Raw genomic sequence first — 18,493 nt, forward strand, 5'->3', positions numbered from 1 at the left:
TCTTGACTAGTATATTCCATGTCTGGTACTGTGAAGATGGATCTATCTGTCTATCTTAGAGTTTTATACTGCCCCCCAATCACTGTGGTATTTCAGTGCCTTCCCCATAAAATCAAGAGCAATTGCAAAGTCCCTAGGGACTTCATGGAGTCTCTAGCACTTCTCCCTTTACAGGGTCAGAGCTCTCTTTGGGGTAGGTTTTTGGGGGCGGAGTTGGGAGAGAATCTAAATCTCTGGCAACCCCATGTTATCTGTTTCAGTGTATCCTGTGGGAAAATCATGAACATTGCATCACAATGGGATGCAGGCATGAAAAATTTTATGAAACAGCTTTGTGATATGATTACCTTCATAGTACTGGGGAAAGTTAAATGTTCTGACTGGCAAATCACTGCATCACCCTGGTAAATGCATGTTGGTCCCGCCAAATATACCAATGGCTGCCCAACCCTAAGCTAGGTGATGAGCCAACAAGAGGTTAAAGTTTTCTTCACTTTATTCAGTGTACTAATAATAATGGTCATGTGTAATAGATACAGTGTGGTTAAAAAAAAAAAAAAAGGCCCAAAATCTGGACTCCTCACTAGAGGTGCTGTGTCAAATTCTGCTCTCAGTCACCTCTGTGCTTCCCGCCAAGTGAATCGTGTTCCATGTGTGTAACTGGAGCACAATGGGGTGGAATGTAAAAACTATGGGGAACTGCTGTGGAAAAACCATTTTCCTGTGTATTCTGAATGTTATTTTAACAATATGGTGAGATACGTCATTGTAATTTCTCTTTATACACTGTGTATATGCATAAAGGAGAATAAGCCAGTGGGCACAAGCATTTTGCAGCTGGTAGTGACAGACAACGATTCTTTTCACAATGGCCCCCCGTTTACCTTTACCATTCTGACTGGCAATGAAGAGGAGGAATTTATGTTGGACCCACATGGAGTTTTGAGATCTGCAGTTATCTTCAAGCACATGGTAGCAACTGAATATATGCTTTGTGTGCAGGTATGGCCTTATTATTGCACATCAGCACAAACCAAGAAAATTCTCTTAGTGTCATGTCATTTTTGTCACTATTTTTATGTTTTATGTTTTTATGTTGCCTGTTTGTTTTGTTTTTAATTGATTTTATTCAGTTAGTCCATATAGTGCATTGCAACGTACAGTGCACAAAACAGTACATTTCCTTCACTGCTCACAAACCCAATTTCATATAAATATAAATAGGTAACCAGCCACCTTACCAATTTTATTTGTATGGAATGGGATTTGTGAGTAGCAAGCGTATGATTTAAGATTTTCATTTATTTTTTTATAAAGCTCAGGAAGGAAAGTAGGGGAATAGAATATCCAGGAAAAAAATACCTTCTGCACATATAAACACACAACAAAATCTTGTTATCGGGAAGGAAATCACACTGGTTCCTAAGTCCATAAATGTAGTAATACATTTTCCGAAACAGACCAAGAACTCATGAAAATTTTCCAGGTTTGTTTAGTTTAGAAAGGAGATGAAAAAAGAGCTGCTAATAGAAGTCACTACCGAGGAGCTTCATAACCAGAGTAATTTTTGTGACGTCTAACTCAAAAGTACATTGTCTGCTTCTCTTCATGATTTACAGGGGGAAAACAGTTGGGTGTCATTCTGCAGCAAGCCTAAAACTCATAAGCACTGAAACCAATTTTATTCTCAAGCCTTATAGGAATAAAAAAACCCTTTCCCTAGCCTTTATTATAAAACTGCCAATTTTTAGGCCAAACTAATTTTCCTAAGCAAAGTTCTGGTGAGGCTATAAATAGCATATGTAATGGAAATGTGGTTGCAATTTTAGCTATGTACCTGTGACTGTGATATAAATGGAGTAAAAGATAGACATCATAGTCTAAAATGTATCAAAATATATAGAAAAATATTGTGGTTGACTTTTGGAGGCTTAATGGACCCTTCGCATTCCTTTCTTATTTAAGGGCTTCTACAATTAAAACATTTTTAATGTTATTTGGAGTGTTTGGACCCCACCAGCATACCTGACAGTTCAGGGCAGCTGAAGGAAGAGCCTCTCTCTCTCCACTCTACCACCAGTCCTCCTTTGTAGTTTTTATTAAAATTAAATTTGGAGGAGGGACAGGTCAACAAAATGACCTTTTTGGCTTTCCAGCCCTATTCAGGGTGAGGAGGAGTGATTTTCAGAGGTGCTCAGCACACACTGCTCCTATTGAAGGTATATATATAATTCTTATTAGCATTCTATATTTTTTTCTTTTTCCTTGTTGATTTTTATAACCACATTCAATTCTCCAATAAAGATCTTCGGATCAAGTGGCAGGTCTATGTTCTTTTGTTCTGTTCTCCTTCAGAGTGAGTAGTAAATCTTAATAGTGAGCTGAATGGAGCATTTTTATTACTGCACAAAAAGGACATTGATCCAAGTTTGCATAGCCTTCTGTCAGGAAGGCCTTGAGTTTTTTGTCAGACCTGCTCTGTTGCTCTCTCTAAAAAGTGAAAATGATGCTATCATGTGTGCTCTGGGTCACAGAGTCAGCTGTCCAAGCTCAGTTCTACTCTCATATTTTATTGTTAGTAATAGAACATGCATCTTATTTCATCTTTGGAGGGTGATAAATTTTCTTTATTTCAAGCATGTTTCTTGAGTGATTTAGGTAAAGCAATACAGAAAGCAGTATTAAAAACGCCAACCTTAACTTTCTAAGATCCTCATAAGCTAAGCAGGGTCAAGGTGGATCAGAAACTTCTGAAGCATGCCCAGCTGCTGCAGAAAGCAGTCTTGATGATTAAGTAGGTTGCAGTCTCTTCTTTGAGTCAGTACTGAACCAAAGCTCCATCAGATGCGCAGGAGGGGCCATCATTCAAATGGGAATTTGAGACTAAAATAAAAAACCTGAGCATTTGTGGTAATTGAAGAGCCCATGTAATACCGGAGTACAAGTTCTGTCTGTGGTATTCTGGTCGCATTTCAGTCTGCCTATATGTTTCCCCCTGCAGTTCATTTAGATACAGTTTTCTTCATTTCCCTAAGGTGTTTTTGTATTCCACATCAGAGGTGGCAGCATTGCAATGTGGGGCCAAGTTCCTTTATGAATATAGTTAGTAACGTGTTTTGAAAAGAGTGTCAGGATGACAGACTTTATAAATATAGTAGTAGGGAGGAGGAGGAAGAGTGAGGATTTGTTACTGTTGACTGTGATTTACGTGTGTGCTTGTTCTTTCCAAATTAAATTAGGCTAAAGATTCTGGGAAGCCCCAACAGGTATCCCACAGTTACATCCAAGTGCGGGTTATTGAAGAAAGCATTCACAAACCAACAGCCATTCCACTGGAGATTTTTATAGTCACCATGGAAGATGACTTTCCAGGGGGTGTCATTGGAAAGATTCATGCCACAGATCAAGATATGTATGACGTTCTCACTTATACCCTGAAGTCAGAGCAGAAAAGTCTGTTCAAGGTTAACAGCCATGATGGCAAGATCATTGCCCTGGGAGGGCTAGATAACGGCAAGTACACGCTGAACGTGTCAGTTAGCGATGGTCGGTTCCAAGTGCCCATCGATGTTATAGTCCACATGGAACAGCTGATACAAGAAATGCTGCAGAACACGGTCACCATTCGATTTGAGAACGTTTCCCCTGAAGATTTTGTGGGGCTCCACATGCATGGGTTCAGGCGCACCTTGCGAAATGCTGTGCTCTCGCAGAAACAAGATAGCCTGCACATTATCAGCATTCAGCCTGTGGCAGGCACCAATCAGCTTGACATGCTGTTTGCAGTTCAGATGCACAACAGTGGATTCTATAAGCCTGCTTATTTGATTCAGAAGCTTACCAATGCAAGGAGACACTTAGAAAATGTGATTCACATCTCAGCTATCTTGGAGAAGAATTGTTCTGGACTGGATTGTCAGGAGCAGCACTGCGAACAAAGCCTGTCTATTGATTCCCATTCCCTGATGACCTATAGCACAGCGCGAATTAGTTTTGTGTGTCCCCGTTTCTACAGAAATGTACGCTGCACGTGTAATGGTGAGTGTGACTCCCTCTTCACCTTCAATCTTTCCATATTATGGGTTAGGATAGTTTTTATTTCTCTGATGCAGATTGGAAGGGGCAGTTCAATTCATTTAAAGAGCATGTGGCAAATGTATGGTGGAAATTGATTTCTGAGGGTGGTTAAGAATTGTTCATGTTTACTGATGTAAATGGAAGATGGTGAACTTTCACCTTCTGTGACCAAAGGCCACTTTGCTGGAGGCATGGTAATCAGAGCCATCAACAAACCTTCTGCTGTGGTTTGCCACCCAATCTGTAACAGTACTGAATAGTACATAAAGTGTGGTCATGTCAGAAACTGGCCAGTCAGTATTTAGCGGCTGCACCCAGCGTTTTGAAAGTGAGAATGACCTTTAACCAGAGGTGAAAGTAAGCTGGTACGCCCCGGTATGGCGTACCGGCAAGAGCTGGTGCACCATACTGGGACAGCCCGGCTTCCCCAGGGGGCAATTTAAAGGCCTGGGGCTCCCAGCAGTGGCACTGGTTCATGAAATTGTTCCGCAGTTTTGAAGGGATTTCATATGGGAACGGCCAACATATTCACTAGGTTGCCCATCTTCCTTCTGCTTCTGTGTACTAGGTAAAAAACCTCAAGCAGTTATAATAATAGACCTGTTCCTTCTGTTTGCGCGGTTTTCTGTTCCTCATTCCACTTTGCTCAAGAGTGAAATAAGAAGCTGCTGAAAATCAATACATGTAAACCTCCCTTCTCGTAAACATACACAGAGAGACGGGACTTCGTTTTCTGCTGGTGTCAATGGACAAAACTCCTGTGAAGTCAATGAGGCTGTGACAGTTTAGCAAAGAATTCGGCCCATAAAGACTGTGCACCACATTTTGCTCTCAGAACTGTATGGCAGATCTTCAGTGTGACAACCTAGCCTCCTTAAGGGTTTGCTCTTGCTCCTGTTGAAGTCAATAAGTGTCTTACCGTGGACTTCAGAGGGGATTGGGTCAGGCCCCAGTGCATGGAACTTCAGCTGGAGTCACTTGAGTCCTGCAGAGGGGAGCTAATAGGGCCCTGATAGTTCAGAGAACGTGAGAAGATTAGAATATTGGAGTCGAGATCTTTTATGCACATTTAAGGGCTAATTGTTAAATGATAGTGTTAAGTGTTTCAAACAGCTTTAGATGTATGTTACAGTCCCTGCTATTATTAGCTATACAAAAGCTGTGCAGTAGAGACTTTCATAGAATAGACAGTGCTATCATATCATCTAGCCAAGCCCCTAGGCCAGTGCAGGACTATTACGTACAGTATATTCTGTGCTGTCTTGAAACTGTATCTTTGTCCAGTCTAGTTTTAAATGTACCAATCAATGGGGAATCCATACCTATCTTGGGAGACTGATAGATCTCACTGACAGCAATTTTCTCCTGATATTCAGTTACATGTTCCCATTCTTATTTTCATTCCATTGTAGCTAATTATACCCTTTGTTTACCACCCAAAGCAGTTAACCTTGGTCAGTGGCATTTGCTCCCTTCAGATACTTGTAGAAAATTAACCTGCCTCACTCTCTTTAGTTTTTGTTAAAGCAAATCATAGATAGTTCTTTTAATCAGTCTTTCCTCAGAAGTGTGTATGTGTGTATTCTGTATGATAAACCATAATGAATGTGTATCTGCATATTTATGTGCATATAAATATAGCAAGTGGAAAAATAGTACACAAAATACTAGGATAGATTTCCTCATGGTTCCTTTAACATGATAGCTTTGGCAAGACACATTCAGCAGAATCAATGTTCTACTGTATTTGTTTCTAGAGTAGTTTAATGATCTAGCCAAATAAATATAGATAGATTGAAGAATGACAAACCTATTAAAATATTGCATATGTTTTCACTGATCAGATTCAGTTATAACCCAGGAAGCCTGAGTTTGAGCTAATTCACACATTCTTGAAATATGTATCAGACTTGGAACGTAGTTCCCACTGCCAGATGTCACAAATATGCACAAATTATGCATGCCAGCTGTGCATAACCTAGATTACCTTTATGAGCAAATGGAGTTATCTAACACCAGAATGCTGAGAGACTATTAAAGCAGGTAACTTGTGAACCTCTAAAGATTCAACAGCTCACTTCAGGTAGGATAACGCCCCAAAGTTCAGACGCCTCAGCCTGAACCTTTAGAGTCAATAACTAAAAAATCGTGTAATAACAGGCTAACTCCTGAGATTTCTGGCATTTTTGCATCCAGTCATGTGAAAAGTACTGGAATAAACAGCCATTCCCATGGTATTTTGGTGTTTCAGAGGCAAAAATGATACTTCATGTTACATTATCCTTTAAAAAAAAAAAACTAAGTAAAGATTTGGTCTGGGTTTAGTTTTAGGACAAAGATTCACGGGGGGGAAAGTTGGTTAGTTTTGTTGGAATCGATTTGTCCATACAGTCTTGCTCACAGTCCCATTTCTAGCCCCTGTTAAGGAACTTCTATGAGGAGCATAATTTGCACTACACTAGACAGTTTCTGAAAACATGGGTTACAAAAATGTGTGTGTTAGGGAAGAGGATCGAATATGGTTCCGATGTAATCATTCAGGAGCCTTGGGAACACTGTCCCCAAAAGTGTTGTGTGGAAGTGAAAACTCACACATCTATATTAGAGTGCATATGGCTTCTTCTACAGTGTGACAGGAATAGATTATTCTGTCTTGTACCAAAATCTAAATTCATGGGAGGAAAGAAGGAATCTAAGCTTTAGGTCTTTTGGAGCTATACCCGGTACATTCTGCAGGAAGGCAGAAATAACTGAATATAATGCACTGTGATCCTCTGCCACTAATAAATAAAAAAAAGGGCCCAATTTTTAGAGGAGCTGTGCCCCTTCAGGTCCCATTGTAGGAGTTGAGAGTGCACCGCACCCGCTAACAGGTCCTCGATACCTCTCATGGCTGGGTCCGATGCGTCCAGTCCTGACCATTGAACTCAAGTCCCAATACCAATGTGCCAGACTCCCACTCTCTGCTCATTCAAATTCCTCCAAAAGACCAACTGACTCCCATAAAGCCTACACACAGATCCTGCCCCTTGTAAGCCATCATGGTAGTACAGCCAAGAAGGCTGAGTGAGAGAGGGGGATAGTATCTTCCCATCCAGTCTGCGCTTAGGCATTAAATAAAAGTGGTCTGATTTTTCCAAGGTGCCAAACACATTGTGTGGTATAGGGGGCTCATTTTAATTGTTGGGCGCCATGTAATTTTATTTTAAATGTTACTAAAAATACTTAGTTTAGAGAAAGGGTAGGCCATCTCTTACTAATTGTTTCTTTTATTGCCATATTATGGGTGTGACTCCCCCTACTTAGTCACAGAGGTTCTTTTATGTATCTTAGGAGATACCATGATTAAGACCAAGCAAAATAATCAGTTATTAATTGTGGTCATTTTACTAGTGAAAAAAGAAAGAGAAAGTATTAAATTAAATAACACAAATGAGAGAACAGATGTAATAATACTGATACTTCCATTACAATCTCTCCTATATTATATTGTTCTATGGAGGTCTTGTAGCAGAGATTTCACCTTTGAGAATGGATTCCCTGGGCGATGGTGGGGTGCTTTTTGTTTTTTGGTAAGTTAAGACAAAGTATACTGTTATCCCAAATTATTGTAAATTCAGTTTTAGTATCTTATTAGATACTTAAAACTGTGGATAAACAGGCAAAATAATGTGTTTAAGGGCAAGTGAAGCATATCTGGTTGTTGTTAATAACTAAGCAGTTTGTAGTTGGGCAAAGTAAGCAATCTTAACTAAATCCTCTGAAATCAAAGGAAATATTTAAATTAGTTAATTAAAAGAAGCTATCTTAAAACAGGGCAATTACAAATATTAAGAATCCTAAGTGTAATTAAATCCCACTATTTCTCTGATTACCAATGTTTATCCCGTCTCCTCTCCAGCAATACATGGCCTAACCAGCTGGTGATTATCAGGAGAAACTGTTAATATTTTATGTTACAATAGCATTTCAGTATCCCAATAAAATCATTATATGAATTGAAATCTAATCCATTGTCAGTGTTTTAGTTAACTTCTCTCACATGTGCATGTTGAAGTTTGGGGAGGTCTTCCTTGGGTTGGTTTCTTCTTGAGTCTTTTCTGTTTTTCTCAATTGTCTGTGGCAGCTAGCTTATAGAGATACACAACATAAGTTGTGGAGTGTTTGCTGTCTAAGCAGAATAGCAGGGAGTGTGTGTATGAGAGGTGCTCACTTTGACTCTTTTATATGCATCGCCTTCCGATTTTTAGGAAATTTACAGGAAAAGACACAGGCTTGTTGAAGATTCAGAGTTGGTTGCTGTCACCTTTTCATTGGCTTGATGCCTTCAGGTTTGGCTTAGGTGACACCTTCAGCTCCTGAATATACAGTCTGTTTAATAAATATGCAACGTTTCTTTCATCGCCTTTGTTCTTCTTGTGGACGAAAGCATCAGATAACTGTCAAAGCTAGTTTTGACTGTTTCTTTTTATTTGATCCATCTTCTGAGATATTCTTTCAACTTTACTAGAAAATGAAATTCTGTTTTGAAACAATCCAAACACTCGTGTTCTTTATATAAAAGATTTCAGTTCTCCAAACAGTCTTTTAAAATTAAATAACCTTTAGAAAGTTTTTTTTTACAACTTAAATAATATAAAAATGTGTTGATTCTTGTCATAGTTTTAGAAGAGATGATTCTTGTCTTCTGGAGTTGGATGAGGGTTTGCTTGCACACTGCCAGTAATTAATTAGCATCCTATTAATATGAATATTCTATACTTAAATGGCTTCTTATATTAGTACACAGTTATAGCATCAAATGACCTTGCTATATTTGTATATTAAACATCTTACTATTCCTACATTTAGATATCTTTGCAAACATACATCTCCAAAGCTGTTTGCCATTTCAACATTTAAGAAATAAACAAAAATTTAAAACATCTCCAACAACATGTTTTTCTCTGAAGGTTTTAAGAACACAAGTAAGTTTTCTTGCAAGAGGGTGGAGGTTGGTAGAACCTATGGTACCTAGATGTATCACTCTGGTAACATACCCTACATTGCAGTAATATTCAGGTTTCTTCCTAAAACATGAATGTTTTACATGGTTTGTCATCTTGATGTTTGCTTGTCCTTGGGAAATAGGAGTAGAAATCTTCCTGAATTTCTTTGATTAGCTTTAACATTTTGTAACATAACTAGGTAAACATGTGTATTGTTATATTTCCAAGCATCCTGGCTATAACATATTTGTAGTTATATCTTAATATTCAGTAAACATGTAAACAAGTTTAAGAACATAAGAACGGCCACACTGGGTGAGACCAAAGGTCCGTCTAGCCTAGTATCCTGTCTTCCAACAATGACCAATGCCAGGTGCCCCAGAGGGAATGAACGGAACAGGTGATCATCAAGTGATCCACCCCGTCGCCCATTCCCAGCTTCTGGCAAGCAGAGGTGAGGGACACCGTCCCTGTCCATCCTGGCTAATAGCAGAGGTGCAAGTAAGCCGGTACGCCCCGGTACGGTGTACCGGCAAGAGTCGGTGTGCCGTACCGGGGCAGACCGGCTTCCCCAGGCGACAGTTTAAAGGGCCTGGGGCTCCCAGCAGCGGCTGGAGCCCCGGGCCCTTTAAATTTCCACCAGAGCCCCGCTACCGGAGCCCTGGGGTAGCGGCGGTGGGGCTCCAGCAGCTATTTAAAGGGCCCATGCTCGGAAGGGGCCCTGGCCGCTCTTCTCCGCCCCCCGTTCTCTCCTATGGGGCCAGAAGCTTGGTGCTGCCTTCTCCCGGGGCTCTGTCCTGCTGCTGCAGGGCAGGCTCCGCTGGCAGCCCAGCTCCCCCCTCCCACTCCTCTTCCCCCAGTGTGCTGCATTCCCCCTCCCCCTCTCACTCTCTCTCCCTGCTGCCGATCAGCTGTTTGCTGGCATGAGGAAGCAGAGAAGAGGCGGGGGCAGGGCCTTGGGGAAGGGGGTGGAATCAGGGCATACCCCTTGCCGTGAGCCGCTCAGGGCAGGGAGCTGGGAGCGACCCCAGCCCACACCCCCAGCCCTCTGCCCTGACTCCTGCACCCCCCTCACACCCCTCACGACCCCAGCCCACACCCCCAGCCCTCTGCCCTGACTTCTGCACCCTCCCACACCCCATGCCCTGACTCCTGCACCCTTCCACATCTCCACCCCTACCCTGAGCACCAAACGGGAGCTCCGGCACCCTCCCCCACCCCACATACCCACCTGCACTCCTCGCACCGAATGGGAGCTGCCCCAGGTAAGAGCGCCACACCCCAACCTCCTGCCCCAACCCTGAGTCCCCCTTCCTCATTCTAGGACAGACCCTGCAACCCCCAGCCTGCTCCTGCACCCTAACTCCCTCCCAGACCCTGCATCCCCAGCCCTGTTCTCAGTGCACCCCCACCCTCAGCTTGGTGCAGAGAGAGACAAAGAGAATGGGCTAGAACCAGGGAGAAGTTAGGTACCCACTCTGTGTGGGCAGGGGTATGTGTGGGGGATCCTATTTACCCCCTCCCCAGCCCTGCTGCCCTTGCAGTTTACCCCCAGCCCCTCCCTTGCTCCAAGGACCAACCCTAGCTCCCGCCCCACTGTGTTTTTGCCCCCAGCCCCTGCCTTGCTCCAGTCAGCAGGGACTAATTCTCCCCCCATGCCTCACTGTGCTCATCTTGCCCCGGCCCCTGCCTCGCTCCAGCTGGGGACCAATCCTTCCCACCAAACCACCACCATGCCCAGGTGGTTCTTGCCCCTGGCCTCTTCTTTCCCCAGGGGGGCCCTCAGATATGTTTGGCGCCAGGCCCCCAAAAAGTTAATCCGGCCCAGGCCCTTTAAATTGTCCCTGGAGCCTTGTTGCCAGAGCCCTGGGGTAGCAGCAGCGGGGCTCCAGTGGCAAGTTAAAGGGCTGGGGCGGTAGCGGTGGCCCCAGGCCCTTTAAATAGCCCCCTTTAAATCACCCCCGAACCCCAGGGCTCTCAGTTGCCTCTGCAGCTGGGAGCTCAGGGGGTGATTCAAAGGGCCCGGGGCTCCCAGCTGCTGCTCCCACAGCCCTAGCCCCAGGCCCTTTAAATCCTGATTTAAAGAGCCTGGGGATTTAAAGGCCCCGCCTCTTCCGGTTGAGGCCCCACCCCCTCATCAGGATTCCGGAGTATCGGTAAGTCCTTTAAGTTACTTTCACCCCTGGCTAATAGCCATTGATGGACTTATCCTCCATGAACGTTTGTAATGACCTAATAAAAAATAAGTTGTTATGAGATAATTAATATCATTTTTGCATTAATACTGAGGTCTCTCCCCTAAAACATGTACGCTGCCTTTGAAGCCAGTGCATCACCCAAGTTGACTGTAAAGTTGACTGTAGTCCATTGATCTTTGAACCACAGTGCTTTTGAGCCACTGAAGTATAGATTACTTGCAAGGTCAGACTTTTTTCAGGGTTATCAACCTTTGGAATTCTGTGCCCCACAAGGTATCAGCAGAATCCATGTTGCTCAGATTTTAGAAGAGCTATGGTTTGAGAGAGACTTGGCCCTGGAGTGAAAGGGGTGTGATTTTTAAGAGGAAGAAAAGAATTGTCACTGGGTTGTATAGGAGATGGGATTCCCTTATGATACCACATAATGCGATCAATGAGGAGAAGCTGCTGTTGATAGAGCATTGAGGTAGGGGATGTTGCAGAGAGCTGGTATAAAATATGAGGAATGAGGCCCAGAGGAGTGTGAGGCAAGTAGAGACAGGCAGAATGGGAATTGCTACAGACTGGAAGGAGCTGGGGAGAATTTGGAGCCAGCAGAGGTGGTCAGATATCCCAGCCAGTTCCACTAACACCGGGACAAATTCCCAGTTACATTAGAACAGACTAAGATGCCTGGTCACCCTAGTCCAAGAGTACAGTTGCAGTATTGCCAACCCAAGCATTCAAAAATTATGAGTCAGACCCCCCCACCCAAAAAAATCATAAGATTGTCTTAAAAATTTTAAGTTTTTTTTTTTTTACAATAATAAGTTTGGGGTTCTTTTTATTTGCCTTGGTATTGTTAGCCTTTAGGAGTCACTTTCAATTTTTTCTCTGCAACCAAGAAAGTTAAACGTTTACTTTTTAAAATGAAATCTGAGATTTTTTTAGATAATCACATGTATCCAGGAGCTGGGGCTTTCAGAAAAACACAAATCACCAAGACTTGGCAACACTGCAAATGGGATTACATGGTTCTGGGTGATTCCTGCTTATATGTACAGGGATGAAGTAATTGCCACATTTAGAAATGAGAAAGTATTTTCCTCTTCATCATACTGGCAGGGACCTTGGAGTAGTTCCACCTCTTTCTAGAGCAATAAACAGAGATCATCTGTCAAAATCAGGCAGACCCCTCCCAAAATTTCCTGTCCATTACTGGTTGACCCTAACCCCATGTTTCTATGCAATACCTTCTTGGAAACAAATTTATTAATAGTAATGTGAGTTACATGGGAATGCCATGGATTTTCAGGACTTGCCTAGGGGAAAGAAAATCAATCCTAATCCATATCGTTGAATCTCTTTTGGAAAGAACAAAGAATGGTAAAAATGCTGGACTTCAGAGTGGAAATGTGACAACTAAATTATTGTATTTCAACTCTGGCTGTAAATCTTTGACAACGGATAACATATCCGTGAATTATTTTACAATTTTACAGTGCAGTTATGAAATCAGCCTGAACATGCACATTAGCCAAAACAATGCAATACAGTAGTGCATGATTTGTAGCTTATGCACTTATAATCATACAGATAGGCATAAAACATTTCTTCTCCCAGGTTTGAATATTTTAAAGCTTCTGTCACAGCTGTGAAATCCACAGGATGAATACAAAGTTGATTTTCTTGTAGTTTATCTAAAAAAACCATTCGTGGTCTGCCAGGGTAAGCTTACATCTTCACAGTGATAATAAATATACTAGATTCTTTCCATATACTTTTGGACCATGGAATGATGAATCTGAACCACAAATCAAGAGTTAGAATCAGCTAAAAAGTGGCAGAGAGTGATAGAGAAGCCAAGTATTGATTTATTGCTTAATGTCAGAGATTTTAATCAAAGGTTAAAGGGTTGTGAAAATGTGCAATGCCACATTCTGAAATCTCAGCAGTTCAGCATATTCACAAGCTCTGGGGTTTTTGCCCAAGTGACTTGTCTATTTGTCAGCTACAGAGAGGCTCACTTAAAATACTACCTTACAAAAGGTTTAAGTGTGTTGAAAGAACAGATGTACTGTGCAGATAGCGCACACACCTAATAAGAATGTATTGATATAGCTGATGGAATTAAACAGTAATTTATAACCTTTCTATGGAACATTTTTGCCATTCTCTAGAGAATTATGTCCCTGCTATAGAATTCTATAGGATTGTTGTTACTCAAAAAGAAAACAGACACCCAAAAACACCTATGGAAAATATCTCATTCTCAGTTAAATTCTGTCGTTTTATAATATTTTCTATAGAACCCTATTAAATTAAATTTCCATAGAAGCCTGTTGATTTCATCCCTATTAGTATCGATAGGAGTTGAAATGTGATAGTATGTTACTAGTATTATGCATGAGAGGCAAAGTGGGCGAAATAAGATCTTTTATTGGACCAATTTCTGACAGTGAAAGAGGCATGCTTTTGTGCTTACACAGAGCTCTGCTTCATTATTATGCGTGTTAATATACCCTATTACACTGATTAATAATGATTGCCATGTATCATTTTACATCAGCGCTCATTTCCTGCACAGACATCTCAAACAAATGTTTGACAAAGGAGGGGAGGTGTAAAAAGATTAAACTGACTGTGTTGCTCACCAAGCATAGACATTTATAGTCTCTGCCATATTTATAGGCAGACCATCTCTACTTTGAAACCTACAGTAATAAGTTGTCTGTTTCCAGAAAATACCTACAGTGACAGGTAACTTGAGCTATGCTTAGTCTGAGCCCTGCTTGGCTTGTACAAAAGTGTGTTAGTAACGTTGTCTCTTTCATAACTGCAAGGGGTCGGAGGGGATTGCTCTATTACAAGTTCATTACTTTCTTTATACACTGTAAATAAAATACATGTACTAAAAAAAACCCCCACATTCAAATTACATTAAGGTTGTGACACAAAGCAGGAACAGCAAATATTCAATAAGGGGGGGACTCTCCTGTCCTTAAATCTGCTCTGAGATGTATTAATTTAAGTTTGACAGATGAGGAAGTGCTAACCCTATCCATCCCCCACCACTGGCCCTCTCTCTGTTCAAGCCCTAAATACAAATCAACAGAAGCAAATAAATCCCAAGCATAGGCAGGCGTGCCATTTTCCAAGTCTGTGCACAACCACATGTATTTCACTAGAAGTCCCACAAACTCATCCAAGGGCAGAACTTGGCCCAGTGCATGTTAATTTCCTTTACATTTCTTTGTGGTGTCTAAAAAGAAAGTCTCTCTTTCTAGAAGCATTTGAGGATTGATATGTTGAGCTTCAGTGACTCCTTCAGAGGCTGTGTGGTCATTTGTATTGTGGTTTACAGTGTTTACATGCCTTTCCAGACTGAGGTAATTTAAATATATATGTATTTTAAGGGCTTTTAAAAAGACAAAATAAGGTCCTGATCCAGAATCCATTAAATTAAATGGGAACTTTCCATTGACTTCCATTAGCTTTAAATCAAGCCCTTAGCAGCCATCTGAATTTGTTGGGTGTTAACATATTTAGGGATTTTTTTGAAGTGCTTGCAGTGCCTGTGTTGTAAGGAAAGATTTTAATCAAGGTTTACACCTCGGGGACTCAATTCTTCCTCCAGACTACCCTTTGAAGTCAGCGGGAGATCTTCATGGATATAGGTCAGACCAAAATTGTGTCCCGGGTTGGCAAACCTAGTCAAAATCTTTATGAAAGTACTGACGGTGCATCAGCTGTCAGGGCTTTTCAAAGTTTAAGTAATTTTAATCCATTTACATATGCCACTAAATACAGTTTGAGTATTTTAAGGATTATTTTGCCCAATTTAAGTCTGTAAATTGAAGCTAGCTATTTAGAGTGTTAAACTTCTCCTGTCTTAAAAATATATCATTTAAAATAACCCATCCGATTATTTTTTCAATTAAAAAAAAAATCTCCACCCTGAATCCTTTGTAGGATAATATGTAGCTTCAAAGACAGAAAAATCCTGTCCATTCCTCCTTTTTTGTCTAGGATCCCAGATGCAGTGTAGTTTATGCAGCCCGATTTGGGAGGGAGGGAGCAGGATTTGTGGTGCCTAGCAGTGTGTCCAGCTTTATGGGATTGCTTTCCCCTTCTGGAAGGATCAGCATGCCATTGTGGAGCATGAGGATACTGCAGTACCACCTGCACAAGGAGCTCTCCTTACACTGTGCAGCCTGGGCGTGGCTATCCTTCCTGCCTGCACAGAATTCTCCCGACTTAAGGCAAGGCAAAAGAAGGTTGTAGCCCCTAGTAATGTGTTTCATGGGTCAGCTCTAGATCCCCTTCAGAGAGGGGGTTTGGAACGAAAACACTGACAAAGCCATCATGACACCAGTGAATTGGTCATAATTGTTTATTATTATTATTTATTGATTTGTCTTATAGCAGCACCTAAGCACCCACTCAAGGACCAGCACCCCATTATGCTAGGCACAGTACGCACACTTATTTAAAAGACATCCCTGACCCAAAGAGTTTACAATCTAGATTTAAATTCTGTTACAATTTTTAAGTCTCTTTCTGCTTCCTGTTGCCAAGGTGCATGTTTGACATTGTATTCTTAACAGCATGTTTCAATTGGTCACAGGAGGGCTGTGTCCTGGGTCCAGCGATCCCTGTATGGAGAAGCCATGTCCAGGGGACATGCAGTGTGTGGGGTACGAAGCTAGTCGAAGGCCATTCATCTGCCAGTGCCCACCAGGGAAGCTCGGAGAATGTTCAGGTGCAGATTCCCGCAAAAGAGTAACCAGGAAATACTTAAAAGTGTGATTTTTATATAAGAAGTGCGGCCGTTGTATCATAATACGGAGAGTTGCTATTGAAGTCAATGGGAGTTGTGTATGCACACCTCTCAGGATCTGGTCTCACTCATTTACTTATGAGTGTAGTAAAAGAAACTGGTTGTGCAAACCTGGTGCTGCATATATACCTGATTCTGCTTCTACAAACAAAACTCCCATTGACTGAATCTGATCAGGATGGTGCCCCAGATCAGTAAAACATGGGACTTTTGAGAAGACAGTTCTTTCTAGAGAACTGCTGTCATTGAATACCGCCCTGCTAGCGGCAAAGCACTTTGGGATCCTTTAGGAGATATTCAAGGTTTTACTTGTTATTAACATTCATAAAGTTTGTATTTTTTGTGATAAAAATACCATGGTATCTTGAAAAAAACATTTCAGGAACTTTGTACATTTTGTTCAGTTTATGTTAACCACCAAGGCACCAGGGTCCTGATGCAAAGTCAAGCAGACCATTTCCATTGACTTCAATGGGCTTTGAGTAGGACTCGGGGTCAGAAATATCCTGATGCTAACAGAGGGTGCAGATTCCCCAGCAAATTCTGATTTCTGGTGCTCTGCTAGAGCTAAATCCTTCTCACCTTACACCTGTCAATAGTTCCAATGAAGTCAATAAGGCTTCTTGTCTGAGAATGGTGAGCTGGATTTTCCCCCTTATTAGGAAATTATAATTATAAATTATTAGATTTCTCCCCAAATCTGTGGTGTGTGGTTTGCAACAGAGACAAGTTTTTAATCAGTCAAAGGTGGGTTTTATTTAAAAGTTTCTTCTTTGTTAGCTACCTGTGTTCTGTAACTAACTTCATTTGCAATTGTAGGATAATTTCATGTGTCTCTGCTCATTTCTGAACATTAAAAGAATATGTATCTTCTCAAAATGGTTGTTTCAGGGCACACTTCCCTTAGTTTTGCTGGGAATAGTTACATCAAATACCGGGTTTCTGAAAATAGCAAGAAAGAAGAATTCAAGCTGGCTCTGCGTCTGCGAACCTTGCAAAGCAATGGGATTATAATGTACACCAGAGCAAATCCCTGTATAATTCTGAAGGTAATTAAAATGTTATCTTTCCTGCACTTATTTTCTTGATTATGTGTTTTCTCATTGGTTCTTGCTTTGGGGAATGTTGTTCTCATTTCACCTGTGGATTGAGAAGATGAAGATTGATTTGTTTCATGGTAACAGGGAAAAGCAGCAATTTCAACAAAAACAAGAAACAAAAAAGCAGCTTGATATGCACTGCAGTAGTAGTATTCTTTGAATATGGACCATTGGGTGCTTTATCTTATATGACCATTGTATGGATTGGTCCTGCTTTGAGCAGCGGGTTGGACTAGATTACCTCCTGAGGTCCCTTCCAAGCCTGATATTCTATGATTCTGTGTGACTAGGCCAAGAGCCGATCTACTTGAGATGTAAGACCTGGCCATTCAGATGATTGTGTATTCTAAGCCACACTTGTTGAAAAGGCTGTTTTTCCTCTGCATCTGTGTGGTTGGAAAATGAGCCTTCATACCGCTGAATCACAGTTAATTTCAAAAACAATTTTTTTTTATTTTTTAAGAAAAGCTTCTCTGCTTGAATGAGGTGGCTTATTGAATCAGAGAGTTATGAGTGTTCTTCCAGAAGGCTGGGGGTAGGTGAAGATACCTACTGTATTGAATGAAGTCTCTATGACTTTGACTCTTTGCTGAACTGCCTAAAATGTGGTTCTGTGGAAGGCCAAATTTCTGTTGAGCAGGTTAAAAGAGAAGGATAAACAGTTCCAACAGCCTCCATGTATAATACTTCTGCTGGAATCCCAAAGGCACTGAATGAAGACAATGTGACTGATTGTATCTTTTCCATGTACTGTAAATCAGCAGTGGAGGAAATGGTACAAAGCATTTTGTATTTGTGTTTGCAATTTTTGGATTATTTTTTTTTGTTTGAATGTTCAGGTAAATTTAAAACAGTGACAGCAATTTTCAGTGTACAGCAAATATCTCTTTAGCTGTTGTGCTTAAATACAAAAAATGTTTCATGAGTACAAGTATTGTGCCTTTCACCTGGGGCAAGGAGAGCAGGGAAATCAGCACAGCTCAGGCTTGTATGAGACCTAATTGTTTGGAGATGTAAAAAAGGCCATTGCTTGAACTTTCAAATATGAGGGTGCTAGTGGTTTCCAAATAAGAGTTTAACATGGACAAAAATTCTGTCTTTTTCCTAATCTCGTTCTTGGACATGGCTGAACTATTTTGGATGAAGTTTCCCCAAAAAATTCAACCTGAAGCAGACACTTATAAATAAAAGTTCATCCTGAATAATTAAAGTTTGGTAAAGTTGTAAGAAACTGAAAATAGGATCTTATGATGAGAAGTGTCAGGCAACGTTGACAATAGATGGCTCAATTAGCCCTGTCTGTAATGCATA

The 18,493-nt window shown here is 41.2% G+C and overlaps 1 protein-coding gene across 8 annotated transcripts in view; it reads left to right on the forward strand.

Moving 5' to 3' along the window:
- FAT3 (FAT atypical cadherin 3) overlaps positions 1-18,493 on the forward strand; it is a 544,317-nt gene that overhangs the window by 482,632 nt on the left and 43,192 nt on the right. For all 8 annotated transcript variants that reach the window (XM_043528746.1, XM_043528786.1, XM_043528740.1 and 5 more), the window contains 4 exons: positions 805-1,002; positions 3,240-4,038; positions 15,870-16,004; positions 16,974-17,131. In XM_043528746.1, the coding sequence (XP_043384681.1) occupies positions 805-1,002; positions 3,240-4,038; positions 15,870-16,004; positions 16,974-17,131 (1,290 nt within the window). The remainder of the gene's footprint in view (positions 1-804; positions 1,003-3,239; positions 4,039-15,869; positions 16,005-16,973; positions 17,132-18,493) is intronic.

This window comes from Chelonia mydas, chromosome 1, assembly GCF_015237465.2.
Source record: "Chelonia mydas isolate rCheMyd1 chromosome 1, rCheMyd1.pri.v2, whole genome shotgun sequence".
NCBI classification, from domain to species: domain Eukaryota; kingdom Metazoa; phylum Chordata; order Testudines; family Cheloniidae; genus Chelonia; species Chelonia mydas.